We start from the raw sequence: 26425 nt of genomic DNA, 5'->3' as shown, positions 1-26425 counted from the left end.
CTAGTTGAAATGTGTACCCGATGTGTTGCCACATCAAAAACATTCTTAGCAGCATTCTACAATCATGCCTCCAACATTTCAGAAAAGACTATATCTTTTTGTTTGTTTTTGTCTAGTTGTCTTTCGTATACAGTAAGACCTTGACACCACTGCATGAAAGAACAGAATTTGCTTTTGTTTCTCCAGTGTTATCTCATGTCGACACTGTTAAGGTCAGTTTTTTGTATACATCAGCCATCAGTATTCCTCTACGTACACAGCAGGCAAGCAATTAGTTTCCCTTTAGACCTCACCAGGCAACACCTAACAGTTTGGCTGACATTGAGCGTGTGTGTGTGTGTCCTTTTTGAGCCATAGACTGTACCATGGAAATTTGTATTGACCCTTACATTTTGGCAGGATTTATTTTAAGATATTAGAAATATGCATTCAATTATAATTGTTTCTATGTTTTGCTTAAAAAATAGAGCAAAATTCTGTAGGTCTGTGAATGTACAATGATAGGTTGCCTGTGTGTGTTCACTTTACAGTCCTCCTGGCCCTGTTTTCTACCCTCAGGCACTTAGTTTAGCTTTCTGAGGAATCTCCCACTAAACACTGATGTAAGGCAAAGCTCTGTCTGACAGCATGGCTAAGTGTACAGATGGCTTTGTTCAGCAGAAAAGCTTCTTTGACCTCTCTGCTCACCTGCTACTTTGCTGCAGGCATTGGCGAACACATAGTAAATGTTGATGGCCTGGTTGAAGTGTGCTCAAGGTGTGTTTACAGTTGATTTACTCGAACTTGTACAGAAATATGCCTGTTTTTGAGTGAGATTTTAAGACTGAGCTGAACGTAGGAAAGGAACTAAAACACATTTTTTGTTTCTGTTCAGGCATCAGTGGTTCAACAAAAGAGGTTGTTTTTGTATTAAATCACAGTTGCATTTGTTTTTACTGATCTTGGTATTAACAACTTGTCTACAGTATAATGCCATGCAAATGCAATTCACAGCTTATTAATGATCTGTATTAGTTAAATCAACACATTTAATCCAGTATGAATCATCAATAGCAGTGTTTGTGGTCATATTGTAATGGGACGAGTGCATTAGCTCTCTTAAATATGTTATTCATATACAGTATTTGTAATTAGTACTTTTAATTTTGTTGCCCTCTTGGGAGTACTGAAAACATTTTTGACTTCACAATAAAGAGTATAATTTATTCTGTGTTCTACAGTAAAGAAATTCTGGGTTATTATTATTATTCAAAGTGATTTTTTTTTTAACTCTTTTGGCCACCATACAAAACCTCTTTAAATATCTACCTTCACTTTAGCTCATTGTTGCTTGTACTTGATTCACTCAAGTTCCTCAGTATCACAGACAGCTTGAGAACTATTCGAGTCACCGATTAGTTTACCTGTCAAGAACCAGTATTACGGTACTTTTCATTGTGCTTTGATGACCTAAATAACTGGACTCTACAGAGGTAGCTCCATTATGTGCCTTAATTGTTGTCGTAAGCTCTTTCTATTCAGTATCTTCCTTTTGTGAAGTCTTCTGAAAGGGCAGAGGAACAGAGGGAGTGAAGGCGAGAGGACAGCGCTCCTCAGCTATTGATCACCTTAGAGATGAATTCAATAGAGCAAAATTCACTGGCTGCATTTCTTCTGCTCCTATTTAGAAATGTCAAACACCCACACAAGCCCCGTCCTTCCGCACCTGCTACAATCACACGCATACCACTCTGTTAGCAATGGTTATGTGTCAATGATTTTGAAATGATCTTCCTACACACACCATCTCCTACTCTCATGGTGTGTAAGAGGGCTTAAAGCAAGCAGTGCAATAATAGGATGCACACTCTACCTTTTATGGCTTGAAAATCTTTTATCTTTCCTCTCATCTTTACAGTGTAGACTGTCATCACCCATGTCTCCTCCCATCAAATGCCATTCAGAGCAATTTGCAATCTTCCTCTGTCTTTAAGTCTGAGGAATGTGGAGAGAGAGGCACATTTCAGGCTGTTATTCAGGAAGGGTAGCTTAGTTCTAGTTTGCATTCTTGACACACAGCAGCAGGCTGTCTACAGTGCTGTAGAAATATTCAGTCCCTTCTCCTTTTTTTCCTTTTTTTGTGCATATTATGTTTTAAAAAAGTAACTTCCACTCAATCACTCACTCACCAAACACAACACTGCAATCCCCTTTTTTTGAGCGTAGATAGGGTGTTATTGTTGTGGACTTCTGGCCTGAATATGTCGCAGGACCCCTGTCTTCATAAGTCATCGGTCTCATACCAGATAAGCTTCAATAGGTTAGCATTAGCTTTGCCTCATTGCTCTCACATGAATGCCTCACTGTGTAGTGTCTACTGAATGAAGAGTAAACCCATAATTACTGACCATGACTGAAATGAGAGAATCCTGCAATGCATTGAATGTTTTCCTTGAGTCTTTGTTGACTTCCTGAATGAGATAAGAATTTACTGGCGGGTTTCACTATTGTTGTATTTGTGAATAGTTTCTTTGTCTGAATGATCAAAATAGATATATATATTTTTTTACCTCAACATTAGATTAACAAAGACTTGAAAAATATATTGCATTACATTTATATTACATCACATATTTGCTTTAAATGATAATATTGATGTTAATATTTATATTTTGTTTGACAATTTGAACCAGTTTGATATGAGATGCACACAGAAGAAATCAGGAGGGGGCTTAAATATATTCTTTGCAACACTGTAGCTTCTGCAAAAGACCTAAAATTGCAAGGCCAATTAAAAATAATGAGCTGTGTGGGTTTGCTTATGTTTAAACCTTTTAAACTTGCTGATGCTGTGACATATACCATTATCAGAGAAGACAATAGCAGCACAGTCTTTACTTCACCACAGCCTTGTTGGAATATATTACTCTCAAGATATAAAAAAAGGAATGGAAATACTGGTTTAACCTGAAAATAAAAAATGCATTCTCTAAGCATTTTTAAACATATTGCCATCACACTTATTCTAGGGAGACTGCAGTATATGTGGGAATTTGCAAGCCATTAGTAGTCTTTCTAAAGTGTGTTAGGCTGCATTGCACATGCCACATGTAAATAGAGGCTGATAAAGAAAGAGGGTAATCCTACGCTTAAATGTTTAGCAGAAACTGTTTTGATTCTTCCTTCTGATCTTTGTTTCAAGATGTGGCTAATGGCAGTACAGGCTACAGACCTCCGCCCAGGACCAAAGAGGTGGTCATTAACGGCCAGACTGTCAAACTGAAGTATTGCTTCACTTGCAAGATCTTCAGGCCGCCACGTGCCTCCCACTGCAGCCTGTGTGACAATTGTGTAGGTAAGTGAAAATTACAGTTCTCTGAATGTGAGGTGTTCTTGTGTTAAGGTAATGTTTGTTTGTACTGAGACTTTACTCAAATGAATACTGTCTGGAACTCCTACTGTTTGTGGTTTTATGTTTAACCTCGGCTGCCACATATCTAGTCAGTATAGATCTGTCGATCTGTAACTTGTTAGAAATGTCCACTTAATTACAAGTAATATTAAATACCTTCCTTGGAAATGTGTATGGAAATTAAATCTACACAGAGGAAGGGCAGAAGACCAGTTACTCTTTAGAACAAGAAAACTGCACCAAAATGGTCTCTTGCTTATCTTAACTCTGCCCTCATGCTATAGAGATAAAGTGAATGCACAGTTAGATGATCATTAAATGTTCAAGACAGAGACACCGAGACCTATGTGTCTGTATTTTTCCTAGTTGCTTTGATGCGCCCTCGCCAGAGACAACTCCTTGTTGCAATGTCTACTTTCTTATCAGAAAGAATTTGACTGAAACCCTGAGACAAAGATGAAGTTAGTAAATTCAAGAAAGATGAAGAGGTGGGAGTGGAGATGCACTCAGGACAGAAAGCAGGATAGGCTTAAAATATGTTTTTTAAAAATGTGATGGTTCTGAAAGGTGGATTGTTCATAAATTTATACCACCATTTTAAATTAAAATGTGAAACTGATGTGTTTCAGTTCTTCTTTAATATTTCACATTGAGTGAATAAGTGACAATCTAAACTAAATTCCTTTTAAAGCCCACTTTAAACCAAACGTGAACTCAGAGCAGACCAGTCTAGGTTTTAGAAGTAGTGAGCCTGATGGGAGGGGATTCAAAAATGAGAAACAGACACATAGTTGGACTCTTCTAGGTACTAGTGGGTGGGAGTGTTCGACTCGAATGATAAATGTCAGATGTGATCAGTAGGACTTCTTTCTTAAAAATGACCTTCCAGGCTCCATGTCTTCACCCAGCATCGCATCCTGTCCCTAGTCCTCAGATTCCACTGCCCAGAATGCATTTTAAAGCTTAACTAAGACTAAATAAAGCACTTATAGCATACGTTAGCAGCCAGAATAGGGACAGCATTGCTAGTAGACCTGGATAGGAATATAGTAGTTACTTCCTTAAGAGGGTTATCCGTCTGGCTTTGTGTTATAATACACACACGCCCAAACACAGGCTGCTTCCCTTTTGTTACCTACAGTCAGTCGTTCTTTTTCCTTTATAGAATGTACTGTACATATGTTCTGACAATTTGTCAATTTGTCTGAAATGCAGCTTCATCTTTAATAACTGTAGGTGTTTGTTTATGTGTGGGTGGAGTGTTAAGTTGGAGTGTTTTAAGCTGTAGTTTGTCATCTGTCTGGATTTTTTTTCTGCACATCCGTCTATTTGTCAGTCTAAATGTGCTTGATTAGACGCCTTAATGCAGTGCTTTATCAATTACATTGTTATGCAAGCAGCTGAGTACTGGCACATAATGAAAACACATCAGGCCGGTGTTGACGGTTGTTGAAAAATGTTGTTGAATAAACCTTTGGGTTCACAACCATGAAAGCATGAATTCTGATCAGGACTTTAAAAGTTGATTTCAAAAACTGAAAAAGATGTGCTTCTGTCAGTGTGCTCTTCCTTATATAGACCGATAAAAACCAGAGAGTGTATAACATCAGTGTCTCTCTAGCAGTGTTGGTCACATAATATTAATAAACACGGTGGCAGGCTTGACTTGTGGGATGCTTCTCCCGAACAGATTTTCAAGCAGGCGTTGATTGACAAAGCTTGGTAATTTGTTACGTGGCATCCGCTGTGCAATGCTACTAGTCCACATATTCAGAGATGCAGTAGGACTGGTTGAATAACCATTCTGACAATAAGCTCCCCACGCTTTGAACAATCAGTGAAATTATAGGCATGCTGCAATGGCTTGCATTTTCTTTGCATGACATACCACTTATTAATTATCTTTTCACAATAATTTACCCTCACCCCGTCCCATTTCGTAGGGATAAGCTTTTGATCCATACACAGTCGCATCGACTGCCCTGTAACTTTTATTAGCTACATGTTAAAAATAGCCAGTAATTCACTGTGAAAAATTTTTGTATTATTTTGCCAAGACCCAGAGGGATACTTGCCTTTGCCCCTAATGTCCTACAGCCCCAGCTTCATACTGTGTTTACATGCACTGAAGTAACCTACCAGAATTTTTACGTGGCTGTGCCATGAGAAACCATTTTATTTGTTCTGTTCTGTTTTTCTGGATATAAAGAACACCTAGATGCCTCCTCAAGAAACCACATCTCTAAGCCAAGAATGGTTTAAATGTTTTCTCAACGCTCTTAATATGCCTATGTGTGTGTGAAAAAGATTTACCACAAGTCTGCCTCGTGGTAGGATACAAGAAAGCGTGTTGTAGCTGTGCATTCATATATACTATAAGTAATATTTCTATACTTTCTCTCCATCTATCAACACAGAGCGCTTCGACCATCACTGTCCCTGGGTGGGAAACTGCGTGGGAAGGAGGAACTACCGTTTCTTCTACATGTTCATCCTCTCGCTTTCCTTCCTCACCATCTTCATCTTCGCCTTCGTCATCACACACATCATTTTACGTAAGTAGCGGGGGGAAGAAGTAAAGGACGTGTTCTTGGTGTGTTTTGAACCAGCAGGTTGTAAGTAGGCGTTGTGAAAAGCTGCAGCATCCTGGCTTGTTACCATCTTTCCAGCTGGGAGCAGGCAGTGAACCACTGTGCTGTGTGTGAGCGAGCGTGTTTTGGATTCTACTTGCTAGATCAGTGCAGCATCAAGATAGAAGTATTGGCCAAGATTAGCTGGTGGAAAACTGTTGTTGCTGATTAATACTCTTTTAAGTTTGCTCTTTTGTCTTTGAATGTAACTATGCTGTGTTGTGTGTTGTCAGAGTTGGCAAGAAAGCATAACAGCAGTTGGATTTTTTTAGCGTTTTTGAAATAGTGTTTTTTATTTATATTTTTTTCTCCATTCTAGTGGGTCTCAGTCCATGTTAGAAAATATCACTGTCTTAATCATCTGTCTACATTGTGACTTCATAGGACACCCACAGTTGAGTAGAGGGTAAATCCAAATTTATAAAGTCGGTTCAGTATAATAATAAACACATCTGTGCATTTTCTGGATCTTATTCCTTAATTTTGTACATCCATTAAAAGGCAAATTAGCTTGTGGTTCACCTGGGCCACACAAATATGTCTCACTGATTTTAATTTGGGGATTGTGTGGACTTAATTTAGCTTAACCTTGAACCAGAGAAGACCTTCAAATGGTAGAATAGAAAACTACAAAATTCTAGTGGTCTAATCAAAGCTGTTTCTGTTCACAGGCTCCCATCAAAGTGGGTTCCTCAGCGCACTAAAAGGTAGTCCTGCCAGATATCCTTTGCTGAAATGACTTTGCATTGCTTTACTGCTAATAGTAATCCATGATTAGCCCTGTTCATACAAACAAACACAAGATGCAGCATCTAATGTTATCTCACCTTGCCTGCAAACATTTTCATCATTTTCATTTTCATTTTAGACAAAAAGATTCAAATGCACCCATGATGCTTTTCTGGTGACCTAAATCCATTGAGAGTAAAGGTATTCTTGGGTCAAAACATTTTTGGCTCCTTCTCTTGCTACTCGGATTAGAAAACAATCAAATCTAAATAACGCCCAACTCTGTTTTTGTACCACAAATCAAGAGGAGAGCACAGGGCTATGACACTGCCTCTCTCTCTCTGCCCTTCTCTGCAGCCCTGTGTGAGATAACTATTTCTCTGGCAGAGGAATCTGTGCCAAGCCAAGCTGATAACAGCCTGTGTCCTACAGGGCTTTAATAAGGGGGAATTGCAGTCGATAGTATTGTAGCAGTCCTTTTGTACTAGGTGAATGATGACACGTTTTGTCCTCACTGGGGAGATTGGGAGGAGGAAAACAGGAGAGGAATCACGGGGCAGAAGTGATCGGCTAAAGATACTGAGTTGAACTTTTCAGTTTAACATGTGTACATTTATACTCAACTACCAAATAATACATTTGACAATATATCCACCATATGCGGTCACAGCCAAGTGAACTAGTAACTAGGAAGTATTGGCAAGAGGACACAGCCCCGAAGCTGTAGGTCAGTAAATTAGCTGCCAGAACTACTTGAGGTTTCTCTTGATGCGCGCTCTTATTACAGTCAGTTTTATTAAAAGGGTAACATTAAAGCTGTTTTGACTTCCTTAACTAAAATTTTCACTGTGCTAGAGGTGGTGGTGTGTTTTTTTTCGGTCTGGTCCATAGTTGGTCTCTCAGGCTTTCATACCTACCTGATCAGCTCCAACCAGACAACTAATGAGGATGTGAGTATACTCAGTAAACACAAGCAAAATTTATAACCAAAAGATGTTTCGTGTTTAATATTATAAGAGATCATTTCACATGTTCACAGATGTTTATCTAATGATGTGCATTTTCTTCAGATAAAAGGTTCATGGTCTTCTAAAAGAGGGAAGGACAACTACAACCCCTACAGCTATGGCAATATCTTCACCAACTGCTTTGCAGCACTGTGTGGACCCCTGCCACCAAGGTACGATGTGTGATTGTTATGAGGTGATTCAAGCGCTCCCAGAAACCAGGTGGTGACGTGTACGCTTTATCATTCACTGCTCAGCGCTGAGTAAATTCAACATTAACTGTTGGAGGTCACGGTACCTGACGTGTTTTTTTTATCCGCCATTTTTATTTTGTTGTTTTATCCGTAAGCTAAAATAGATCTGTTAGTCGAGTCTGCTTTTGATGTGAGGAGCTGCTTTCAAATCAGTCTTCCTGCTGCTTTTATTCTGTATATAGATTCTGATATACAGAGTATGGGAAGATTTCAAGCCCATTTGAACCACTTTCAAGATGAAAGTTATTCTAGATGTAGCAAACTCACACTTTTTGCTGTTTGAGATTTGAAAATACAGCCAATCTGCCACAGCAAAATTTTTCCTGTAAATAAATATTTGTACACTTATATTCCCTCCCGTGTTCGACTTACTTTTCCACATTTAGATTTTTTTTGTTTCCACAGACATACTTGTCATTAGTTCATATCTTAACTGTACCTTGTATCCACTTTAACGATACAAACCTCACACTGACAGTTAGGATGTCACAAACAACTCATACCTTTTTGGATTTCGTAGGATTTCAGTCACGCACACAAAAAAAGACCTTTTTAGCGACTTTTTAACTTGGCTGCACTGTGTTGTGGCCATCACAAGCCATAAGTCACCAATAATGTTTCCAGTGGGTGGTAAAGGAGAGTCTTCGGAGCACAGGTGGCTGCCATCTGGACATGTGTGTGTGCTTCTGGCCGCCCACGGGCTCCGCACAGCTGGATCCACCAGAAATAAAGGAATGTTTCACCTCAGCCTTAATATGCAAGGCAACACTGCCTCGCGCGCGCACACACACACACACACACACACACACACACACACACACACACACACACACACACACTATACACACTCTTAAACAAAAGCCACCTGCGTTTCACTCCCTGCTGGGACTTTGACTCACATTCCCTAATGTACCATCCTACATGTTTTTATGCCTGTTTCCTTCAATACATTTACAGACATTCTGGTATAATTACCCACAAAGCACTGCTGTAGATTCCTTCAGTTTGTCTCTGTGATTCTAACGAACCATTTCCACCTGCAGCCAGTCCCACTGGAACACACTGTCGGCACACTATCTGTTAAATGATTGCCCTGCGCTGTTCACCTGGCTCTGTGTGTCTGTGGTGGAGACTGCTCCTCGTCTGCATAGAAAATAATCACCATAGCTGCTTCGTGAGCACATTTATGCGGATATGCATTAGTTTGGCATATTGTTGTCTGCCATGTCAGCTGTGTCAAACTTAGTAGCTTTAGTGATCAGACAGACTGATTTAACCCAGACACAGGGATTCTGTGTCCTCTCAGGGATCAAGGTTGGATAACTGGAGTTTATAGGTATCATACACCTCCCCGTCACTTACCATTTATTTAACCTGATTTGTGTTTATATGCTGTAGTCATTTAAACAGACTCTTTAATTTGTATATGTGTACCTAGCGTGCTTTAGAGAACCTAATGAGTTTATGTTAGTCTGCTGGTTTTGATCTGTTAAGTAGTGTAATACTTGTGAATCACAGTGTTTTTCCTGTGTTTGCTTCTCTCTCGCTAGCCTTATTGACAGAAGGGGCTTTATCCAATCAGACACACCGCAGCTGGCTCCATCTACCAATGGCATCACTATGTATGGGGCCACCCAGTCTCAGCAGAGCCACATGGTAAGACACTGACCTGCCTGTCCCCTTTATTTATGCAAGTAATAACAATGCTTATAGTGTTTACAGTAACATAGAAAATACAGGTATAATCATCATGCAGTGTCAAAATGTCAGTGTTAGTGGTTGCTTTAAATGTGGTATTGTGAATGTGTCTGCAGAATTTTTTTTAACCCTTTCTAACCCTAAACCCTCACTGTCAGTTGATGGACAGAGACACAGCCAGACCAACAGTAAATTCTTAGCTGTTTTCTGTTTAATTTCCAGAAACAGACATTTTACTCATTAAACCAAGGCAGATCAATGTATCACAATAACTGTGTGTTATTGTTTCTAATGTGTTGGTAATTATTGGCTTTAGATTAGCTTTAGAACAATGGACTGCACTAGGAGGGTAAAGGCCAGCAACACTGCACCCTTTCTCATATAATGTATATGTTATACACATCCTCACACTGGTACATGCAAGTTGGTAAACAGATCTTCAGCTGTGACAAGTTCCTGGGACAGAATCGCTAGTGTCATGAAGAGAACAGTGTGCTGACCTCAATGACTAGTTTTCTTCTTGGGACCTGAATAGAATCAACAATGCTTCTGTTGTCTTTAGCTGTTTACCTCACACATTACATGCTAGATTTAAGGCCTATTTGCACACAGCCATTAAGTGTCTTTCACTGGTACTCGCTCTCTGTGCCACATCAAATACGCCATCATCACATACGTCACTGAGATGTCGAACACGAATGTCCTCTGTCTTCAGGTCCTGAATGTGTGGACTAGTTGTAATTGGATCAGAGCCATAGTAACATTCTATGATGTCAGCATATTCATAAATATCTGCCATCTGTTTTCTGTTCAGTCATGATGATCAGCTAGAGTTGTCATATTGTGCTGCTGGACATTCTATCTGCACTGATACATACTCAGCTTTTTGTCTGTTTGTTAGAATCTGTAACATCCCACACTGGAGACGTCTTTTTTTTCAAATGTTCTTGAAACATGTTGAAACTTCTTCTTCATTCTTGAAACTTGTTTCTCCAACGCCTGCAAATCACTTCGTTACTGTAAAAACCCTTGTGTGCTATAAAAAGTCTGTGCCACAGACATTTCATGTGTATGTTAGGTTGTGTGTGTGTGTGTGTGTGTGTGTGTGTGTGTGTGTGTGTGTGTGTGTGTGTGTGTGTGTGTGTGTGTGTGTGTGTGTGTGTGTGTGTGTGTGTGTGTGTGTGTGTGTGTGTGTGTGTGTGTGTGTGTGTGTGTGTGTGTGTGTGTGTGTGTGTGTTTAAAGAAGCAGCTGCTGTGATTTGGTTAAATAGTTCAGACGCAATGACTAAAAGCCTCCTGTCTGTTTGGTCCAGTTTGGTAAGTGTATACGCAAAGAGAGGAAGAAACAGCAGTTGGACGAAAATGTGTCATACTTGAGACGTATAGTTGACAGTTAGCATAGATTAATCATATTTGGTAGATGAACTATTTGTATTTTATAATCTGGTTGATGTCAACCAATTCAGTGGTAGGTTATAGAATATTTATCCTTCTTTACCAATGGTTTGGTCTAAATTATAATTTAACTAAGTGCAATAAAGCCCATGTTTTGTTGAGAGGGAATTTAATATTTGATGCAGCTTAAATAGGCTGGTATGCGGAAGACTACAAAGTAACCATGTATGATATGATGTTACACCTCAATAACCTAAAACCTAATTAAAATTTGAATTGATTTGGAGGGATTCAATTAAAATGTTAGTTGGCCCAACTATAAAAATGATCTGGTTTCACTTTGCTAATTTTACTGTTGTTTTGGTCTTATTCAAATAATTGGGAACATATGTAATTGGTAGATGTTAAAGTAGAAAAATTGTTTTAGCTTTGCTTTTTTTAATTTCCATTTGAAAGCTTTTGTCACTAGCCCAAAATGATAAGAGGAAAAAGATAGAGGTATTAATTGAAATAAAGATTTTAAACATCATTTTCATTGCCGTATCAAAATATGATCTTCATTCATTGTACATAAAACTAAAAGCACCTGCTGGGCTGGTGAGATAACGGATTTGTTGTAATTTCCCTTAACCTCATGATAAATATGCCCAACTGGCTTTTGTATGCATTTCTAATTTTAGTCGTGTCTCTTCCTTCCTTTTGTTCCTTCCTTTTTGTAAGTTGTCTTATAACACACACACACACACACACACACACACTGCAGCTTGATCAGCCACAATTTCCTTGTTGATAATTGCACACTGAGTGATGAGGGACTGACAGTTCACAGCCTCTTTTTTCAGTCTCACCAGTCTCGCTCACTTTGTCAGCTACATGACTGATGATGTTTACATTCACCCAGAATGCCGAGCTCGTGTCTCTGCTGCCACTACGGCTCGATGCAGTCAATCAAAACCTTTTATTTAAGGTGAAACTCTGAACACCAACCTGGTCGTTCCCTGTTTTTCTTACTCAGGCCGGCTGAGTCAGAGCTAGGTTGGATCAGACGGTCTTATGTTGTCAGAAATGAGACACCGCTGTAGAATGTTATTATTTTCTTGTCCTTGATGTGTCATTAGTGCCGTGTGTGAATGCAAACCAAAACAAAGCCCGGGCTGCTGTGTACATCTTGTTCCTTGTAGTTCTGTCTTGTCTACTGTGGAGGCTGCACAGCGCTGAGTCAGTCTAGCTGTGACTGTTTCTGTGGGCCACAAAGTAAGAACAGGAAGGAGCGACCTTGTATTTCTGTATTAAATCCAACACGTTGCCGATGATGTAGGTGTGTGATAACGTGGCCGTGAACGAGGATTCACTGTCATTTCAGTCCCGTCAAATGAATCATTTCAATAACCTGGAGTGGAGCTGGGCTCATAACAGTGATTAGTTGCTAGCTTTGATACGTGCTGCTGATAAGAGGATTGATAATCCTCAGAATCTGGCTGTTCTACTGTGAAAGGCAGATGAACTTGTTTTTGAAATCGCTGTAATCTGCTCTTTTTAGGTCAGTGAGATTGAGACAGAAAGGTGAGACGTCCAGGACAAATCCTGCTGTCTTAACTCAGGCTTTGGTAGCAGTGTGGGGTAAACCGAGGCATCACAGCATCTTTTCTTTGTATGGCTTTTTTTAATCCCTGTCACTTCTGCACAACCGGTGATCTTTATGGGGTAATGGGGTTAAAACTAATCTCACTGCAGCTGATGCACACCATTGATGGCTCGTGTCCTAACCCATCTACTCTGCTGCTGTGATGCAGACTGAAACTCACACGTCTAAAACTGGAGCAGAGATCAATAGGCCATGAAGCAGTGACTTCATAGTCCTGTGTTTGCAGCCTGTCTATTGACTTCATCTCTGCTTTTACTGGGGCAGATGCACGAACGGGTTCTTTGTGTGGCTCTGCATTCTAACAAGGGTACTAACACATGTTTTCTTTCTGTTTCTCTCCCTTATCCAATCATCTGTCCCCACCTCCTCTGTCTCGTTGTTTTCATGTCATCTGTTTCTTCTTTCCTCCTCCATCTAATTCTCAACACTGTCTCACTTGTTTGTTTTCTATTTCCATCCTTCACCTCCGGCACCGTATCTATCTCTGTCTCTATCTCATTACATCCCATTTTTTCCCCCTGCTGCCTACTCTCAGTGTGACCAAGACCAGTGCATTCAGAGCACCAAATTCGTTTTGCAGGCCGCCACCACCCCTCTCCTCCAGCAGCAGAGCAGCGAGCCCATCATCCTGACGGCCTCTTCTGAGAACGGAAGCTCGCTCCCTGGCCGTACCGCCCTCACCCTGGGCGGCCCGTGCACCTCTCTCACCCTGGGCCAACCCACCCCTCCGACGTCCACCCCCAGCCTCAGCTGCCACGAACCCACCGATATGCTGCCCATCCATGGGCTCAGCCACACACACAACCACAGCCACCCCATTCAGGAGCCGGTGGCCCACCACCACTTCCTCACCCCTGAGGAAGTGCCCTCACCGCCTGGGATGCTTCCATGTGGCAGCCCCATGGGTCACAGCCACACCATGCAGGCCGGTTTCTACAACCCAGCCAGTCAAGACTCTCTACACGAGGACTCTGTCAGGGGACTGGTAAAGCTCAGCTCTGTCTGACGAAAGGAGAAACTCCCTTCCCACCTTCTCACTCCTGAAATCACACACCCAACCCTTAAGCTTGCCCGTGCCATGTGCTGGACCACTTCACTCTCCCCCTGAATCTGTTTCCCTTCTCCCCTCAGAAGGACTTGAGAAGTGAAAAAGGCTGTGATTAAAATTCAGCTGCTGGAAACCATGCGGATATACAAAACTGATATCAGCTGTCCTCGACCAGTTTCCTGCCAGAAGTCTCTGCTGGAATGACAAGAAATGATTTTTGGTATGTATGCCATCTGACAAATCTTTTTGTAATCTAAGGGACTCAAAATTCAGTAGCTCCTGGAGACTGGACAGCAGTGTTTCGTTTTCACAGTGACACATGTCTGTGAGCCATTTTTGATTATTTTTTTTTGTTTTGTTTGTTAAACGAACTTGACCTTTTTGCCTGTTGCTGATTTGGAGCTTGTCTTTTGACCTTTTTTTTCTCGGACATTCTGAGCAGTGCAATGGTTAATGTCATCATGTTGCATATCATGTTGCTTTTTCTATGTTACGAAATACGACACGGTTGTACTGTACCATGGTTATTACAACTCTTACAAATTATATTTCCTGTGGATAATAATAAAACACCAACTTTTTATCAAATCGGACTTTGTTGATACAGAGTTCAAGAAAGCATTACATGCTATGGTGAGAGTCATGCGACCGATGACTGTGGTCATTACACATAAACATTAAAAAGAGGCCTGTCTAATAAATGTTTGGAGTGTTAAGCTATTTTCAAACGAGTCTTTATAGAAGTCCTAAAAAGGTCACAAGCAGTAATCGCTGGAGAGACAAAGACTAAAATCAGGATGCAGGTTCCAGTTCTTGATGTTAATTTTTGCGTGCTGACGGTTCCTTGTCTAATAGAAGAGCGTCACATTCACTGACTGTCAGTGGTTAGTTGAGGTGTTTGTGCAGTGGGTGGTAACAGTCAGTTAACAAACTAATTCTCCACTGCCACCTTGTGTTGAATGTCCGGTACTGCAGTTAGACATAGTTGTTGGACAACCCAAGTTTACTTAACACAACTAAATTGGAAACAACAAAATCAAAACCAACATGACATTCATGGTGTGGAGTTGCTTGTTTTTCACGGTTGTATTGTTTTTAGCTGTAATGTAGACACTTCAAGAGTTAGATATAAACATAATAGTACATTTATTTGTTATTAAATCATTTGTGATATATAGTTTTTTCTTCACTTGAACAGAAAATGCAAAACAAAAATAGCGCAGGAAAAAAGTTTCTTTTCTCTTTGCTGAAACAGGGAGACGATGATCTCAAACACATAAGTTCTCTATACTTTTCAAAAACCTAATTTGTTCATTTAAATACTTTCCCTGTTGATTTTACCCTGTGCTGCTTTATCATTACATTGTAAGAAATTTACTACAAAAAATAATACATGCAAGTTCATTGGCATGTTAGTGGTTAAAGATATCAGACGTAAAGAGATGTGGTCAAGTACTCGAATACATTAAGATGAGCGATATCAACCATGTGCTAAAAAAAGAAAATAAGCATTACTAATCGTTTTGTAATTAATTTTAATTGTAGCTATGCATTGAATTATTCTTTACTGGATCTTACTCCAAAATAATAGAGCACCTCAAACTCATTAATTGCATTTGCTGTTATTTGAATGCTTTTTAATTTAGCCAGTGTATTAACTTGCATATTTGCTGTTTTAATCATACAGTGCAGAGTAGAGATGCACTAGGGACAGTTTCTGAAAATGAAGCAAGCCTAAATTATAGCTGTAAACAGTCATGGTGGCTCGTAGCCTGACACTCCAGGACAACTAAATCTCATGCGTCAGTCCTCAGGTTGGGGCTAGAAAGATGGATCATTCAAGTCTGTGGTTGGACCCATCCTGTCCTTTTCACCAGAGATGCTAGAGTAGCTTAAAACCAGTGACCTGACATTCAAACATAGAGTCAGCACAGGATTTGCCACCTTCAGCCTCTGTTGTCTGGGCCATTCTGTCTAAGCTAATTTAGCATACCTAACCAGAACACAACAGTGACTAGAACGCTGGTTTTCATGGGATCCGAGGGATCCAATATCACCACAGTTTCACGTCGGTAAGCTCCAGGTCCCCCATGATCTCCAGCTGGTCGATGCTGCTGAGGTCCTGTACCCGATGTCTGAACTCGAACAGGTGTGTACCGTTCACAGCCAGCTTGAACTGATGGGGCTGACAGAGGATGAGGATCTGACAAGTGAAAAGTAGAAATACACAGGTACAGTCGGTTCATACAGCAAATGCAAACATAAATGAAATGAACGGTCAACTGATGGCGAAGCTGTGAACAGAAGCTCCAGGTTGTCCCTACTTCAAAGTACTCGCCCGATGAAAAGGGGAAGAAAGGAATCTCGCGCTCCTCCTGACCCCAGGACTCGTCTAGGTACGAGTTCCTGGTGAACACTCCCGACCTTATGCGGGGGTTCAAATGAAGAGCGATGTTCTCTGTCCTGCTGTTGCGGAGGTTCACTGTGAAACTGGAGGAAACATGAACAACAGGTAAATATTTAGAAAAGTGTAGCTGTGTGTGTGTGTGTAGATTTTTTTCTTAAGTTATTTATCACTTTACCTGTGAGGATACATGCTGACCTGTCCTTTGATTGTGATGTGCTGCCCTGGGCTCAGACCTTTAAGGATACTACCTTTGTAGGGGAGGCTCTGAAATCGAAATCATACTAATACATTTTATGCTAGTGACATAATGGAAATTATTTTTAGTATCATTAAGAGAAGCTACAACATAATGTGTATCACATATTCGAGTAAATAATCAGAAGGTTGTGAAATAACTATGTGAAAGATCAAACTGACCTGAGTGAATGATCTTATTGCTTTATAATGACATGTAATTAAATTTTTAGTACTTGAATGTTAGCAATTATTATACTGCCTTCAATCACATAAAATAATAGACAAGTAATAATAAGCCACATGTGTCCTTTAAAAGTGCAGCATGCTGAAATGAACAGTCTGGTCCACACATACAAAGGAAGCATTTAGTGTGATCCAGATTTAGAAGCATCACAAGATGTTTTATGTAGATGACGCAAAAAGAAGAAACTCACTAAGTCTCCTGATTCTGAATATATTGCCTAGAAGGAAGAAAATGCAGATTTAGAAGTGATTCAGCTGAAACACTAAAAACAACAAGAGAAGGGGTTGAGAAGATGCACTCACTGAGTTGGGGATGTAGCCGATGGCGTGCACCCTGACTTTCCCAGAAATAGAAAACGTGTCGACCCTGTTTAGTTGGATTCTGTGCTTGTATTCCAGTAGGTGAGAGCCATTTACCGCCACCTGTAGGTGATTAGAAACATCAGTCTACTTTAGTTTTCCCATCATTCATGATGAAATTATCTCCTACACTCGCCTAACGACGACTTAATCACAGGAATGCAGGTGGACTGACCTTAAAGACGTCTTCGTTCACCAGGATGATGGTCTCAAACGGGGCTCCTCGTTTGTAGGGCAGCTGGTGGAGCGTCTCCTCCTGGCCCCAGTTCTCCTGCAGCAGGCAGTTGCAGACCACGCAGGGCGAGCCTTTGAAGCGAGGGCTGAAGTGGAGGGCGACGTCGGAGCGTGGCTTGGTGCTGCAGCCACTCGACAGGTCGATCTGAAACCTGGGAAACACATGCACATATGAAGGGAAATGTGGGAAATGACCTTTGACCCTAGTCCTGAGAGGATCCAGGATTACAATAGCTAATTCATCAGAGATTTCCTCCAATGACGTAGGATCCTAACACAGGTCCTCCATCAATCCAGCTTCTTATGGCCTTAGTTGAAATGTGGTTTCAATACCTGATTTTAATCACAATTGTTTTTAATATTATGATTTAAACTAGTTCTAATGCTGAAAACTCAGTAAAGTCCCACTAGCTATTAATTCTGATAACTAGTATAAGTTTTAGTGATGTTACTGAAACAAGCTACTGCTCTTAAATTAATAATAAATCATTATTAACTATAGGTAATAATCATACAAATGCTTTAGTTAATAATCGTGGTCACAGATTCAAACCCTTTTGTTTTCAGCTGCTAAATGCAACTCTGTATTGCGCATTTACACATTGAACTCGCATTTAAATATTTTGCAGCACACTTCCGTAAGAACACAATCTACACAAATTAGGTCAGTAGAATTTGGTGATTTTTGGCTTCCAGTGAGACAAAAATGAACCCATAAATATATTATTTATTTTAGGATGTTAATACATTTAATTCATGTCATTTATTTGATTGTTTTTTAAATTAAGCATTCTTTGGGTTTTTGGAAACTAGCTGAATTAAACCAGGACATGAGTCTGTGATCCAATGTCATAAATGGAATATGAACAGTCCTGATCACGGCTCACCTGTCGGCATCTGGGAGCACAGTGCCCTGAATGATGATGATCTCCCCGGGGTGCAGGCCTCCAGGTATGGGTCCTGTGTATGGGATCACCTAAGAGGACACTTCACGTCAACACGGACCTGCTGCTAAAAACACGGTGACGTCTGTGCTTCACTGGACAGACGCTGACCCGCAGCTTTAGCTACATGACACTTTATTGATTAGACGATGGCATCATCATCATCATCATGATTATTATTATCAGAGATGCAGATAGTAGCATTAATAACAAACATCTTACCGGATTCAGGACAGTGTGTTTCGCATTTGCCACAGACATCAGGCTTCCTGTGTCAGACTACAACATGCAGAGCGAGAGGTATCAGCGCCAAACAGACTCGGGTTATAGCTCTGCTGTGCTACACACTGCTGCTGACAGCGGCGGGCATTTTCCCTTCGTGCGCATGCGCCCAACACACTGTCACGTGATCACGTCCGCGCATCAACAAGCGTCACCGTCACTTCTACAGCAATGACAACGTTACACAATTTATCAATTCTCACACAATACATACATCACATAAATTAGTTTTTTATTATTTGCACATTTCCTACACAGATTATTTCATAAATAAGTACAATTAATTTAACAATTTAAATTGTACTTAATTATTAATTCGATTAATTAATAATTAATCGACCCTCGAGGATGTCACGTTGACACCCCAGCTCTATAGTACGGTGTCTGGGACGTGCTATAATTTAAAGGGAGGTGGGGCACTACAGCAGCTTTGTTTCGGACGCAGCAGTGGGAGGGGTGGACAATAGAATCTGTCATGAGTGTCAACTCAATTCAATTTAAAGTTTAATTTCTCAAACTATAGTCCAAATCAAGTCAGCGAGGTCAGGGATAGAGTGTTTGGAGTGTTACTATACAAGCCTGTGTTTCTAATGATTGTTTTAACAGTCACAAATTTTGTAAAAGGAATGCTGAAAATGCTAAAATGATCAGACATGCATCAGATATGTTTTATTTTCTGAATCTGTTGTTTTTCATGTACCTAATGTAATTTAGGCTTAAACTTTCAAATGAATTTTAGATTTCAGTTGTGATTGTTCCACATCAGAAAAAGCACAGACAACATTTTATTTTTTATCTTATCTGTTCCTACTGGGCAAAAGACAGATACAAAAGACTTGCCAGCGGAGAAGAAAAGAGATGGAGAAAAATCAAGTCACAAAGAGAGGAGGAAAAGAACACATGACAGACGGACAACATGAAAATGAGGAAGATGAAGACAATGCAGCCTCTGAACAATGGACAGGAGCCGAGAGTGATGACTCAAAGCAGCTGACGTTGGTTCCAGCTGCAGACCCACCTGGACCCGACGAAGCCAGAGCTCCTCCTGGACCTAATGGACCTGGTGGTCCTGATAGTATGTTTTGCTTTACACATTCTTGTTTTTAAACTGCAATAACATCTCCACATTGAACATCTTTAGCTGTAAACCTTTCTTTTTACCTTACGTTTCAGAAAAATGGATAATTGTTGCCGTTGCAGCAGGAGCAAGTAAGACTTTGGAACTCATCCATGAGTCACCCCTGTTTAATTTTTAATGCCCTTTTTGTAGATAGGCTGTATTTTTGTGGTAAATCTTTGTTATGCATGATATTTGTTCCCTGCCCAGGTGCAGTGGGTGCAGTAGGTGCAGTGGTCCTGGCTCCAGTTGCTCTGGGAGCCATAGGTTTCGCTTCAGGTGGAATAGCAGCAGGCTCCTTTGCAGCAAGTATGATGTCGTCTGCTGCGATTGCTAATGGAGGAGGAGTGGCAGCAGGAAGTCTAGTGGCTGTTCTGCAGTCAGCAGGTAAAGTTAAAGACAATCACTGATAGAACGATAGTCAAGTTTAATTATTTGCCATTTTAATTCCAAAGTACAGTGTCTTCACTGTTAACTTTTTGTGTCTGGCAAAACAATGATCACATCATTGCAATTAATACCGACAGGTTTATGGGAATAATTGTTGGAGTATTCAAAAATACTACATTTTTTGCAATGTAATTATATTAGTGTGGCCAGATGACAACAATGCTACTTTTTCTCATGTACTCGATGCTGTAGGTGCAGTTGGTCTGTCAGCAGCTGCCTCTACAGCTGTGGCCAGTGTTGGAGGAGCAGTGGGAGGAGCAGTGGGGTGGCTGACTGGACACATTGTCCGAAAAAAGAAGAAGAAACAAGACAAAGCCAAGAAACAATAATGCTGTAACTCTCATGGTTCATTCCATTGTCTGTAAATGTGAAAAGCACTGAAATTCAGTTGTTTATTAACTCATTGTGCAAATAAATGTGTCAACCATCATGTTCCAGTGGCAGAGAGCATGTTGAATCTTGCTGCTCTGGCACAATGTCACTGAGGGAAACATCTTTAAATATCTTTAGGTTGGTTTGTGACGAGGTTGTGAAAATCAAAACACAATTCTCTAGGATTGGATACGACTTCATTAATCCCACAATGGGGAAGTTTTTTCTAAAACTAAACTAAATTCTACAGTCAAACATATGTATATGTATATACACATATGCATATATGTGTATGTATTTGTGTGTATATAAAGTGGTAAACACTATATATAGTGTTATTAGATTAGTATTTATTGTTTACCACTTTCTTTTCTCAGAGTACCAGCCTCCACAGCAAGACGGAACCAAGTGAGTAGCTTTGTTTGTTTGTTTCGGGCTCAGCAGTGGGTGGAGCAGTGAACGTAATCTTTTGTGAGTTTTTTATGCTTTATTGTCGCAAATATAAGTACTGCTGAGTGTAATGCTGCATTACACAGTCAGATGACATCTAACTGAATGTAGGCATGGATTAGCTACAGAACAGCTGCTTGACGGGTTTGAGCAAAACACTATTTTGAAAGATTAAGTAGAGTTTCATTTCTATTTATTCTTGGAAACTTTGATAAGATAACGCTGCAACTGTAACGTGTAATGCTGTGAAAGTAGAGGTCATAGGCAGCTTTTGGAGTCAGTGGTTTGAAGGTAAGCATGAAACTGCTGTATATAATTCATCTTTGAGTGGTAATGTCTTGTGTTAATGTACTAAAGAATATATTTAATAAGTTTGTTCTGTGATTGTTCAACATTAGAAAAGTCACAACACATTTTTATCGTGTATGATCATGATATTATCTGTCTCTCACTTGGCAAAAGACAGACAGAAGCAAAGAAGTGAGTTGCCAGGTGAGATCAGAAAAGATGGACAAGAAAAGAGTCATAGAGAGAAGAGATGAAGACGTGACAGAAGGACAAGATGAAGAAGAGGAAGAGGAAAAGAATGCGAAGGAGGACGGTGAAGACAACGCAGCCTCTAAAAGACAGACAAAAGCAGAGGGTGATGACTCAAAGCAGCTGACACTGGAATCAGCTGCAGACCCACCTGGACCTGATGGACCCGATGCTCCTAATGGACCTGATGGACCCGATGCTCCTAATGGACCTGATGGTCCTAATAGTATGTTTTGCTTTACTGCATCTTTTCCTAAACTATAACAGCTGTTCATCGTGAGCTGTAAACATTTCTATGTGTCTTTCTTTTCAGGAAGATGGACACTTGCTGCCATCGCAGCAGGAGCAAGTAAGACAGAGGAAGTCATTTATGAGTCACTGTGTTACTTTTGAATGCTCTTGTTCAGTTTTTGTGATAGACGTTTTTTATGTAGTGAAGCTATGTCATTCATGATCTTTGTGCAGCAGGTGCAGTAGGTGCAGTGGTCCTGGCTCCAGTTGCTCTGGGAGCCATAGGTTTCACCTCAGCTGGAATAGCAGCAGGCTCCTACGCTGCAGGCATGATGTCGTCTGCTGCGATTGCTAATGGAGGAGGGGTGGCAGCAGGAAGTCTAGTGGCTGTTCTGCAGTCAGCAGGTACGGTTAAAGGCAAGCATTGATGGAACATTGGTGAAGTTGTATTATTTGGCATTTAATTCAAAATAAATGTATTGATCACATTGGTGCAGGTTTATATGAATAATTGTTGCAGTATTCAACAACATTTATTTGCAGTTTAATTGTGTTAATGTAGCCTGATGACAACAATGCTACTGTTCTTTTTTAATGTGCTCGATGCTGTAGGTGCAGTTGGTCTGTCAACAGCTGCCACTACAGCTGTGGCCAGTGTTGGAGGAGCAGTGGGAGGAGCACTGGGATGGCTGACTGGACACATTGTCCAAAGGAAGAAACAAGACAAATCCAAAAAACAATAATGCCGTATAATCTGTGAACTATCATGGTTCATTCCATTGTCTGGCAAAGTGTATGAATGCAATGGAAGTCAGTTGTTCAATCAATTATTGTGCAATGAAAGGAGTCAACCATGATGTTCCAGTGTCAGAGAGCATGTTGAATGTTGCTGCTCTGTCACAATGTCACTGAGGGAAACAGATCAGTGAACGATAAAGTATCTTTAGCTATCTTCATTTCTTTGCTGTATTGTGGTCATTCCAGTAATTGAATTTCCCCACTGTGGGATCAAGAAAGTTTATCTGTCTATTTATCTTGTTTTGTGTGAAGAACATGTTCTCTATAAGGCTGTAGTTGAACTAAAGGCTGAGACACACAAACACAAGCAATAGCCATAGTTTGTGTTAAATATTTGACATTTATTTGTACTGTGCCTGGTGGATATTTCAGTCTGGGTTCAGACTGTAGCACCTGCACTGATGTTTACACTGTTTATAAATGAAGTTAATAAGTAATTCCAAACTATTCACAAATCATAAGCAGCAGGTCTCATTACTATGCAGATGGCATCGTAGATGGTAGAACATTTTATTTTGAAATTTCCCTATTTCCTGCTTATTATATGGAACACCCTGATCTCTTGTCTCTATTCTTGGTTTTATATTTAAATAACAGGACGGAGTTTCGTCTCTTTTGTCTCCTTATGTTCCGAATGTAGCGATGACTGAGCTTTGAAACATGCACCGACTTGTTTGTTTTGACGACCTGAGCTCAGCGCCCAGTGGCGCCCCCTGTTGTTCAGACTTTAAGTTTCGTTTCTCCGGAAACTACAGCTCCTGTATAAAAGCCCAGCTCAGTCTGCGCATCCTCACACGTCCAGAAACGATGGGTCTCTGTGAGTATGACTGCTGCTTTACTGTATCTACTGATAATGTTTACCTTCTAGTTTTACTTTTAGTGTTTACCTATGACAGTAAATGCTTCTTATTAATGTCAGCTGTGCTTTTGTTATTATTATTGTTATTTTTGTTTATTGTTTATGTTTCTGTCTTGCATTTCAGTGACTTATGGTTTGATCGCTGCAGGAGCAGGTACACATGTTTTTATCACCCACATGTTTGTATTTTCTTTTAAAGCTGACACTTCGTGAATTATCTGAATGCCGTAGCACCGCTCTAAAGCTGCTGGCTCATCTTGTCCGTCTGCTTGTCCAGGAGGAGCCGTCGTCTAGGCTCCGTTTGTTCTGGGAGCCATAGGTTTCACCTCAGTTGGAATAACAGCAGGCTCCTACGCTGCAGGCATGATGTCGTCTGCTGCGATCGCCAACGGAGGAGGGGTGGCGGCAGGAAGTGTAGTGGCTGTTCTGCAGTCTGCCGGTGAGTATCACTCAGTGATCCCAGTCATCCCAGTGATGATCTCTGGGATGACTGGGATCTTTTGGAACTTTTTGAGGACAAGTAAAAAGGTCTTTCATCTGCTTGTCTTCTCTCTCTAGGCATGGCTGGTCTGTCAACAGCCGCCACTACGGCTGTGGCTGGTGCTGGGGGAACAGTGGGAGCACTGGTGGCTGCACTCGTCTGAGGTCCAGCTGCATGTCATGAAAAACAGAAGAAAAAATACAGTCACTTTAAACGTGGAACAATGAAGATATAGGAATAATGAAGCTGAATCTATGTGCAATCAAATCTGGGGCTATTGAGAAAGAAAGTGTTTGTGGAGAACATGATTAAACCAACCATTAGTTCCACTTTAAAAAAGCTTGAAATAAATGCTTTTTAAAAGTATCATTCAGTCGTTTTTTTGTGTTTTTATAAAATTGTTTATACAAAAACTATAATAAAGGTGGTTAATAAAAACTATACTTGAGTAGTATTTCTGTTTGTCCTTGTGTGTGTTCATGTGAAGCCTGTCATCACTGCACAGAAGCAAATATATGCAAAACACTATAGGACCAGATTTATGACTTCCTGGAAAGGCATAATACGTTACATTACATTCTCCAAATGTAATATTGAGCCTCTACAGGTCCCTGTCACCTGCTCAATAAGATAATATCTTCAATTAGTATGAGTGTAGTTGTAATATTTTGTGTTTAAAAGCTGCTGTGGAGTTTAGTTATGAGGCGATTAAGTCAGAAACGTTTGGTGCTGGTAAATTATAACAAATGTTCTTCTCGTGGTGCAGCCACACTTTTATTTTAAGTTATGAAAACATGCTCTTATCTGATGCTTGAGAACATGTCGTGTCTGATAATCCTGATGACGTCAGTGGTTGGCTTTGTGTAGCGTTAACGCATCTGACGCTCTGGCTGATCTTGCTCATCACCTGTGACTGAACAGACTCTGTCGTCAGTCTGTCGACAGTTTCGTTTCTCAGGACTTCTGCTCAAAACGCAGTCTGAGCCTCTCAGCGCAGTTTAAGACTCATCAGGACAGAAATAATGGGCTCGGGTAAGTACAGACAATGAAGAGTCACGAGAAAATAAACTGTTATGTCAATAATTAATTATAATGAGCTGTTAACAGATGTTAATCTTCGTTTTTATCTTTTGCAGTGATAGGCGCTGTAGCCGGAGCAGGTACGTTGGCAAATAGTTGATGAGTCACCTGTGGTTCCGTCTATGTAAAGTTTTAAAACTATTATTATTAACTATTACTCAACTCACAGGGAAGCTAATCGGACCTGGTCTGACGAACTACATTGAGAAAAAATACGTATATTGTTTTTATGGAGGCTAATATGTAATTGGATCCATTAAAAATGCTTGTTTGACAGCAATATTAACGCAGTTCAGCCTGATGCCTTTGTGCGTGTTCCTGTTCCACAGGATTGGCTGCAGGTGCAATGTCCCTGTTCCGTGTTGTTCTGGGCTTCATAGGTTTCACCCCAGCTGGAATAGCAGCAGAATCTATCGCTGCTTGGATGATGTCGTTCTTTGCCACACTAGGTGGAGGAGGAGTGGCAGCAGGAGGTCTAGTGGCGTTTTTGCAGCATTTAGGTAAGAACTTAACCAAATAGTCTTAACTGTATAAACTGTATGTGTAAGAAATAGGTGAAGGTGAAGTATAATAAAATGTTACTGTTTTAGTTGCAGATAAAACAGATGAAACTACTTTTAGACATAATCACATGTGAGCCATTTTGCTGCAGGTGCAGCCGGTCTGTCGTGGGCTGCGTATATAGGTGTAACCATTGTTGGAGGAGCAGTGGGATGGCTGACCAACCTCATCTGGTAGAATGGACGCATGTACATTCACCATTACGATTTGACCACAATCATTGAGTCATTGTCATTAAGTCTACTCATATTGTTTATACCTTAATGAGAAAATACAAAAAATAAGTAACAATAAGAAAGAAAACAAATATATTGCACAGACATGTATAATGCTTAATATTAGTGCACCACAGCATAATGAAAATAATCAATAGGTTTGGGCAGCACTTGGGTCACATGGACTGTGTCCCACTGGGACAACATTGAAATTCACCACCAGCTTTTAGAAGTTTGCTGCATTTCTGTCGTCCATGTTTCTAATGTTCAGGAAATGTTTATGACATTTTTTTGTGGAACAACTTATGTGAGAGTTACTCATGTTCTCTCCATGTTCTAAAATCCTCACCTTGGCAATAAAGAGCAAAGTTCTGATCATATTGCATTGATGATTTCATGTCCTGTTTCAGACTGGAGAGCAAGCGTTGCCTGTCATGTTTAGTCATTGGTAGAAACAACGTTCTGGCTAAGTAATAACAGCTGGATCACCATTCCCACCCTGACACGTGTACAAACAATTGGTTTAAGCAGCATTAAAGTGAGAGTTTAGACACATCAATACAATCATTATTTTAGTTACAGATCTACCTCTGCATTTCACGTTTTAATTAAAATTTTAAAAATGAGCTTAAGTTTCTGTTTCTGCCTCATTCTGACTTGGCAAAAAGACACTGTTGCCTAGATCCGATCAAGTCACTGATGTGTCCTGATTCTGAGGAAGCTGCTTAGACGACCTGTGGCCAGTAGATGGCGCTGTACACGTTAAATGT

General features: G+C 40.4%; 5 protein-coding genes across 9 annotated transcripts in view; 4 read left to right on the top strand and 1 right to left on the bottom strand.

The window, feature by feature from the left end:
- Positions 1-14385, top strand: part of LOC114848042 (palmitoyltransferase ZDHHC14-like) — a 30525-nt gene extending 16140 nt beyond the window's left edge. For 2 of the 5 annotated variants that reach the window (XM_029138159.3, XM_029138160.3), the window contains exons 4-10: positions 3182-3334; positions 5809-5946; positions 6693-6741; positions 7598-7700; positions 7821-7930; positions 9562-9667; positions 13285-14385. In XM_029138159.3, the coding sequence (XP_028993992.1) occupies positions 3182-3334; positions 5809-5946; positions 6693-6741; positions 7598-7700; positions 7821-7930; positions 9562-9667; positions 13285-13755 (1130 nt within the window). In that variant the 3' untranslated portion in view covers positions 13756-14385. Of the gene's footprint in view, positions 1-3181; positions 3335-5808; positions 5947-6692; positions 6742-7597; positions 7701-7820; positions 7931-9561; positions 9668-12644; positions 12756-13284 lie in introns of all 5 variants that reach the window. The other 3 variants (XR_003784339.3, XM_029138162.3, XM_029138161.3) reach the window with 3 other exon arrangements.
- A 534-nt stretch (positions 14386-14919) lies between these two features.
- LOC114848046 (galectin-8-like) lies at positions 14920-18620 on the bottom strand. Its single transcript, XM_029138168.3, has 8 exons — positions 18445-18620; positions 18166-18254; positions 17220-17430; positions 16988-17107; positions 16876-16902; positions 16380-16468; positions 16122-16287; positions 14920-16000 (listed from the first exon to the last, which is right to left on the bottom strand). Exons 1-8 carry the CDS (start codon positions 18481-18483, stop codon positions 15851-15853), a joined length of 891 nt encoding a protein of 296 aa, XP_028994001.1. The 5' UTR covers positions 18484-18620; the 3' UTR covers positions 14920-15850.
- A 680-nt stretch (positions 18621-19300) lies between these two features.
- LOC129603592 (interferon alpha-inducible protein 27-like protein 2) lies at positions 19301-21185 on the top strand. Its single transcript, XM_055505710.1, has 4 exons — positions 19301-19579; positions 19832-20008; positions 20264-20914; positions 21110-21185. Exons 1-3 carry the CDS (start codon positions 19363-19365, stop codon positions 20398-20400), a joined length of 531 nt encoding a protein of 176 aa, XP_055361685.1. The 5' UTR covers positions 19301-19362; the 3' UTR covers positions 20401-20914; positions 21110-21185.
- LOC114848047 (interferon alpha-inducible protein 27-like protein 2B) lies at positions 21032-24240 on the top strand. The gene is made up of 5 exons (XM_055505712.1): positions 21032-21184; positions 21356-21656; positions 21744-21779; positions 21896-22066; positions 23877-24240. The coding sequence occupies exons 2-5, from the start codon at positions 21401-21403 to the stop codon at positions 23960-23962; spliced, it is 549 nt and encodes a 182-aa protein (XP_055361687.1). The 5' UTR covers positions 21032-21184; positions 21356-21400; the 3' UTR covers positions 23963-24240.
- Positions 24241-24695: 455 nt separating this feature from the next.
- Positions 24696-26033, top strand: LOC129603593 (interferon alpha-inducible protein 27-like protein 2B). Its single transcript, XM_055505711.1, has 4 exons — positions 24696-24831; positions 24936-24959; positions 25209-25379; positions 25532-26033. Exons 1-4 carry the CDS (start codon positions 24822-24824, stop codon positions 25615-25617), a joined length of 291 nt encoding a protein of 96 aa, XP_055361686.1. The 5' UTR covers positions 24696-24821; the 3' UTR covers positions 25618-26033.
- Positions 26034-26425: the final 392 nt, after the last annotated feature.

The sequence above is a fragment of the Betta splendens genome, chromosome 22, assembly GCF_900634795.4.
Source record: "Betta splendens chromosome 22, fBetSpl5.4, whole genome shotgun sequence".
Classification (NCBI taxonomy): domain Eukaryota; kingdom Metazoa; phylum Chordata; class Actinopteri; order Anabantiformes; family Osphronemidae; genus Betta; species Betta splendens.
Note: the sequence above shows the minus strand (reverse complement) of the source record. Positions and strands in the feature narration are given on the sequence as shown.